Genomic DNA, 6789 nt, shown 5'->3' with positions numbered 1-6789 from the left:
CTCGAAGTCATGCAGCTATCACCGACTGGCCGGACCGTGGAGACAACGATGAAAGTAGGGGAAAGAGGAAAAGAGCAAGAAAATAAACGTGGGATTCCCAATCGCTGATAAGTCGTGAATGTAGAGTCGGTGCGAGAGCTATTATTCTGTGGCCACTATAGCGGTGCACTAAAAAGTATGGCGGGTTACGGAAAACTATTTTTCGCAGGAATAACGATCCCGCTTGTACCGTTCAACCTGCATAACTCTTATCTCCGTTGTAATTGTTTACCGAATTCTCATCACGACTCATCCTATACTTTGAATAGACACATTGTCAGTTCGTTACTGACCTCCAGTATGAGTAAAAACTCTAGTAATGGTTTACTTAGACCCTCCTTGAAATTATTTCGATTATTATTATGCGTGTATTTCATTCCTCAGGTAAGCCCGATCCGATACATTGTAGGTTTCAAATATTATCAAAAATTCTTTGAAATTATCACCAACATTTTTTTACACATGTGGTAGCACTGTGGTATACTTCGGTCATAGAGCACTCCGCAAAAATAACGGGTAGGGTTTACAGTCTGTGTTTATCAATCAATCAATAAAATTACGGAATGTTTCTCTTTTTCATTTGATCCCTGAGTAATCGTTCACCGTTGAGAATTTACAGATGGATCCAGCATTCTGCGCTGCACTATAGTTTTCAGCTGTCGAGGGATTGCGCGTTACACAGAAAAAAATGGATGGTGCTGACGACAGAACCTTTTGTTCATACGGCTCCCACAGTTTCTTTGTTACACTTACAGAACTTTTCTGTTGTGAGAACAGAACTTCTGTCAAACTCTGACGACAGAAAGTTCTGTAAGTGTAACAAAGACAGCCGAGAACAAAAGGTTCTGTCGTCAGCACCATCCAGTGTAAATGTAAACAAATGAGACGAAAGTGACAGAGATGTCACAGTGATTAGAGTTTCAAAACAAACTTTGGAAAATATGACAGTCAAACTGAGAATGTGACTTTTCCCTCGAGAATAATTATTCTCATTATTCCCTCATTACGTGCCAAAAGCTGTGCGTTAAGAGCTTAATATAATCATGAATTGCTACTTGGCGGGTTTATTTACATTGGCCCGTTTAATCCCCTTCCTAAAAAGCTTCAGACCCATTCAACCTTTAGGAGAGCAGTACAGGCATGGTATAATGACAATGCTCTTCTTTTGAAGTTTCTCGAAACGCACGCCCCCTCTCGCATACATGATAGTAAGTGTGAAAAACAAAACCGATTTCAATTTTAAATCTTTTTTTTTTCGTCCAGACTTTTGGATTCTTGGGGAAAATTGACGATGAGTCCGGACTTCACTCAATTCCACGCCTACGGCCTCTTGCGGTAAGTTAACTTCCAAATTATAAGACTTATCGACAGTAAAACTGAAAAATGCTACAAAGTATCTTTAAATGGGTAAATACTCGACACCATCTCTTGAAAACTGTCCTAATTTTTTCTCTTTTTGATAAATATGCATCTCTGTAAAAATTTCAAGCAGTAGCGTAGGCTTGTTCTTTTTTTATTTAAAATAAAACGGGAATGGAGATTTTGAAACGCCAGAATTACCGTCACAGTTCCGTCAACCATTGTTGAAGTTCCATCGTCGATATTGCCTCTGTCAACACTACATTGGCAAACACAGTTTACTTTTGGCTTTTGGAAACATTGATCTACTTAAATTGATGTTATGATTGATGGTCACGCGCTACTGTCCTGAGTCAGCTTTTCCCTGGTTAAAATTGGCGATAAGAGCTGCGTTTCAAAATACCATAGGAATTCTTATAGCCGGCTAAAGAAGGCTACAGAAAATCATATAGCTGGCTGTAGAATGCGGAGAAAATCATACGGCCGGGCTATACAAAGCGATAAAAAATTATGCAGCCGGGCTATAGTTCCTATCGCCGGGCTTTACACTTTATCGCCTGGCTGCTGCTTTTTCGCCATCGATTATAAAAGGCTACCTATAAGAAATTGTGTAGAAATTCGTGTGCTTTGGAAATCATTAAGTTTGATACGGAACCACCTTAATATTTACAAAACACACATTATATTTTCCTTTAATACATATTTTTTTTTCATCGATTAAAATGAGAATAATCCATACAGGATGTGCAAACATTTCAAAATCATGAGTTGAATAACGCTGACTCCGCCAGATTAAATATTAGGGCCTAACACGAAGCGGAGCGGCGACGCACTGGCGCCTACAAACCTAACAGGGATACTTCACGCATTGCGCAACGCGTGAAGTATCCCTGTTAGGTTTGCAGGCGCCAATGCGCGTTTCGCGCTGGCTGCCCGCCTGCCGCGCCGCAGCGTGCCACGGCGCTTGAAGCAATTATTTCACACCAAAGGTATTGCGCAGTATCATACGAAACTGAAGGCGCTCTAATATATTAGGAATGGCAGACATTCATCAAAAGTACGGAGCTTTCCTCGCAAAATAAATCAAGATACTACGGCCCAAAAAGAGAGCAGTAGTCCAAAAACTCACTAAGTCCTAGCATTCCTAATTAGTAACGTTTAGCATACACTTTAGCGCCTGGCTGTTGCTTAGTCGCCATCGGCTATAAAAGGCAACAAGAAATTGTGTAGCCGGCTATAGAAGGTATTCGAAATCTTACAGCCGGCTGTAGGTCTATGGTATTTTGGAACACAGATTCTACTGCCAATTTTTACCAGGGTTAAGATAACAAATAAGTAGCTTTGTTTGATTTAGGACTTTATCGAAGCACATCATTCATGTGATGGTCCTCTCAGCTAAATTTTGAATCAAGAATTTAATCAGTGATCCAGAGCCAAGAGGTAAGTACCTAACTCACATTTTTGGAAAAAATTGAAGTATTCGCGCACGAGAAATTGGCAATAACGATTCCTTGTGGTGGAAAAAATTTGGTGACCCTATCTTGGGTGGCTAATGAGATATCAATGGCTAAAGTGCTGACTACGTATCTACATCATTGCGATGTTCGAAATGTTCGCTCCTGTTTTATTTTTTCGAAGAGGAACGAGCCAAATTTACAGCTTGAAATTTATATAGACGGTGTAAGTCGGCAATTACATAACCCGTTTGCGGTATCTGAAAATCTCCGCCTCCATGTTATTTTTTAAATGAGAACATATTGGCATCATTCCCTGAAGTTTTTGCAGAATTTTCTTTGCACCGAGAGAAAAAATCACGGCAGTCTTAAAGAATTGCCGTTGAGTAGTTTTCCGTTTAAAAATAAAGTATGACAAGAAGTCTGCGACGACGTCGCAAACCGGGTTAGGTGATTGCCGACTTACACCGTCGATATGGAATACTCATTCTATTTAAAAGAGAAAAAAGTCAAGGAAGTTTTCAAGAAATTACGTTAATAAGTTTTCCACTGAAAAAATAAGATATGACAAGAGGTCTGCAACATCGGAAACGAAGATACGTGGTTTCAAACTTTTGCAATCGATGTAAGGCTCCAAAAATCACGACTCACATTGGAATCAGTGAAGCTGACGTAAGGTTTTCCTCTGATATCTTGAAATGGCTGTCATGGAGCTAGGTACCTCTTTGCTCTAGGGTTTTGATATCATCATCATCATTCTACTTTTCTGTAAAAGTTATTTCTATCTGCATTTCTCTTGATAAAACCTACTAATCACTGAGTAACCTCTTCGCAGGCGAGAGCGAAATACGCCGTAAAGTCGGACAAGAAAGCGGACGCCTTCATCCAAGCCATGGAGACATTCGACACATACGAGAACCCGAAATCCAGTGCCAAGAAACTTGCGTCCTCAATAAAGGCTTTGCTCGAAGCGGCCGGTACCACGACCGAGCAAGACTACTGCGTGACGCTCATGAAGTACTTAGAACTACAACTCAAGAGCTTCCCGGTGGTCCGGCACGACGTCCATGGCGGTGGTTCAATCCAGATAAGAAGAGACACGATCGACCTCGTCGTCCAGAGGGCTGACGGGGTGTTCTTCGGCTTCAAGGCCTACTTAGATCGAGGCCACAAAATAGCCTTCGAGCAGTTCGCCCACCTCGCTGAGCGAGAAGGCGAGGACAAGCTCTTCTATCGAGGCTTCGAACGCCCGGCTACGCGCACTGTTGTTGTGGGCATCCATTTCACAGAGAGCAAAGACATCAAGTTCTCATTCTACGTTATTCCCAAGAAGTTCAAAAGCCCCAAAGTAATGAGGTTTTAGGAGATTCTTCTCTTCGCCGAGAACGCTCCGCACGCAGAGGAAAATCTTTGTTGAACGAACCAACTACCTAGTTCAATAGGTGTTTTTCGGTTTAGAGGATTTACCTCTCACTCGAAAGAACGGAGAGAACGAATTTGGTAGACATAAATCGATCGTAAAACGAAATCGTGTACCGATCTATAGCGACTCGATCGACACCGACTCGATCGATTTCCGGATTTTGTCGATAAACGCACGGTTTTGTCGATTGATTCATGGGCTCGTCGATCGAATCAGTGTCGACTGGATTGTCGATTGGCTTTTATTGATATGCTGCCGATCGGATCAAGTTCTTATTTATCGATCGATTCATGTCGATCGAATCCGTACTTTCAAAAAGAACCGCGCTTACTTTTGTTGGCATATGTGAACTTTAGCTCGGTGAACCGAAAGTTTAGTTTAAAAAAAAACCGAAGTCTCAGTTTATCAACCTGGAAAAATTCGAATGATATGATCCATCATGTTTCATATGAACCAGAATTTTCTAGTTCGTAAAAATGAACTCGCGGTTCACCGAACTGAGGTTTAGTTCTGTTTACAAAAGCAGTCGGTTTGCTTGATTGAGGGCTCACGATAAGTCCTCTGAACCAAACATATTCCTACTTAGATATTAGGTGACAATCGAGGTCTTTTATCCGTGACGGAATGCTCAACTTGATTCTACCATAATTTTTCTTGTCCGCTATCTACTAATCGCGCAGTCACCTTGTTCGCAGGCGGAACCAGACACCGTCGCAGAACCGGCTATCAAATCGGAAGACGAAGTCACCTTAAAAGCGGACGCCTTCATTAAATCCCTGGAGACCTTCAACGCAAGCAAGCAGAGCCTGAAATCCAGTGCCGAGGATCTAGCTTCCTCCACGAAGGCCTTGCTTGAAGCGGCCGGTACCACGACGGAGGAAGACTACTATACAACTCTTTTGAAGCACGTGAATCAACGACCCGAGAAATTCCCAGAGGCCCGGTACCACGTTCACGGTGGTGGTACCGGCGAGAGGGCGAACGCTACTATCGACCTCCTTGTCCATCGGGTAGACGGCGAGTTCTTCGCTTTTAACGCGCACCTCTCCTGGGGTCACGAGATTGCGTACGCGCAGCTCTGCTATCTCGCCCAGCGAAATGGTACAGAGCTTTTTTATAGAGGATTCAGCCGTCCGGTAACGCGTACCATTGTTGTGGGTGTGGAGTTCACTGGGCTCGAAGCGATGAAGTTCTCGTATTATGTTAATCCCAAAAGCTTCAGAAGTCCGCTTACTGTAATTGAACTATGAATGATCTCCTTGAAAGCGAGAAAAATTTCTGGCTCTGATGGGAACTAAACTGGGAAAAAAGGTCACTTGGATCTAGAGTCCAGACTCTTAAAAACATCGACAAGAAAAAATATTCTTAATTGATTCGATCGGACTTTTCGCTTGAATCGAAAGGAAATCCATCTAAATCAAGAGGCTCGGCTCTTCGATTCAAGGAAAAATCGAATTGAATCAAGAGTATTTTTTCTTGTTAATGTTATCAAGAGTCTGGACTCTAGATTCGAGCGACATTTTTTTCAAATGAACTCTGGTTCCCTCCGCGGGCCATTCAGTTATTACATAAGTTATTTAAAGGAATGGGGTCTGATCGCCTAGAAAACGCAATTTAACGAGAAGAGAGGACGGGTAGGAGGCGGTTAAGACAAATCTTACTCAAGCCTCCTTTTTGAAAAATATACACGTAAAAATTTACCTTTAAAATGTACATTTGTATATTTTTTATAACGAAAATAACTTTTTTCGGCTATTTTGGGGGTTTTCCGTATAACTTACTGAAACATTTTGGGGTAAGGATCTAATCAGACTCACATGATTCAAAATTGATTCATGGTTCTGGCGGGTGCCTTACAGGGAGAAGGGAGCTCAAAAAGTCAACCAAAAATATCAAAATGTTTCATGCGATACTCAAGCGGCCTCCTAGTTCTGTAGTGCTGTTCTGGTTCTCATAGAATTCTTGAATCGAAAAATAGGAGACAAAACTGATTAAATGTGTATTTGTATCAATACATGAATTAATATGACTCTAATTGGTCGTATTTATGCTTAAAGAAACTATGTGCAAAACTATGTATGTAGGTTTGCGTACAAGATGGTTTCTTCCAGCACAAATACGTCCAATATACTGACTCAGAATCACTTTAATTTGACCTATTTAAATCGAAAAGAACCATATACATTCTGGCATGAGCTCGGAGATCCATAAGAGTACATGAATGACATTGCTCATGTCGCAATGGATGTAGTTCGTTTAGATTCAAATGCGTCCAATAATTGTCTTATAGTTGCGGAGTTTCATTAATTTTCTCGATTTTCAAGTCAAATGATTACTGGGCGTCTCAATTTGAACCGAATATAACCGAATATAATCAGAGAATGCATGTATGTGTGTATGCGTGACTTTTGGTCCCATTTGCTTATCAAGTGTTTTAGAAGGCTGTGCTCTTTTTTGTTCTTCAAATCCTCATTTTAAATTCCAGTGTACCTCATGTTCAGGAAAATCAAACCA

General features: G+C 41.3%; 1 protein-coding gene and 1 long non-coding RNA gene across 3 annotated transcripts; both read left to right on the top strand.

Moving 5' to 3' along the window:
* Window positions 1–231: 231 nt before the first annotated feature.
* Window positions 232–5971, top strand: LOC109042039 (uncharacterized). Of its 2 annotated transcripts, none has more exons than XM_072301921.1 (3): window positions 232–423; window positions 1303–1374; window positions 3688–4964. In XM_072301921.1, the coding sequence occupies exons 1-3, from the start codon at window positions 340–342 to the stop codon at window positions 4213–4215; spliced, it is 684 nt and encodes a 227-aa protein (XP_072158022.1). In that variant the 5' UTR covers window positions 232–339; the 3' UTR covers window positions 4216–4964. The 2 variants fall into 2 exon arrangements, with proteins under 2 accessions (XP_072158022.1, XP_072158021.1); XM_072301920.1 differs by lacking the exon at window positions 3688–4964 and adding an exon at window positions 4971–5971 and having other exon boundaries at window positions 254–423.
* Window positions 430–1093, top strand: LOC140224889 (uncharacterized). Its single transcript, XR_011900109.1, has 2 exons — window positions 430–712; window positions 905–1093. It is a non-coding gene; the product is annotated as an uncharacterized lncRNA (long non-coding RNA).
* Window positions 5972–6789: the final 818 nt, after the last annotated feature.

Source organism: Bemisia tabaci, chromosome 6 (assembly GCF_918797505.1).
Source record: "Bemisia tabaci chromosome 6, PGI_BMITA_v3".
In the NCBI taxonomy this organism is placed as follows: domain Eukaryota; kingdom Metazoa; phylum Arthropoda; class Insecta; order Hemiptera; family Aleyrodidae; genus Bemisia; species Bemisia tabaci.
The sequence above is the reverse complement of the archived record's forward strand: the minus strand, read 5'-3'. Positions and strand labels throughout refer to the sequence as shown.

Coding starts and splice junctions, on each gene's coding strand:
- LOC109042039 (XM_072301920.1), top strand. CDS start 340: ATGAGTAAAAACTCTAGTAATGGTTTACTTAGACCCTCCTTGAAATTA. Junction 424..1,302: donor GCGTGTATTTCATTCCTCAG/GTAAGCCCGATC, acceptor TTTTTCGTCCAG/ACTTTTGGATTCTTGGGGAA. Junction 1,375..4,970: donor CACGCCTACGGCCTCTTGCG/GTAAGTTAACTT, acceptor CCTTGTTCGCAG/GCGGAACCAGACACCGTCGC.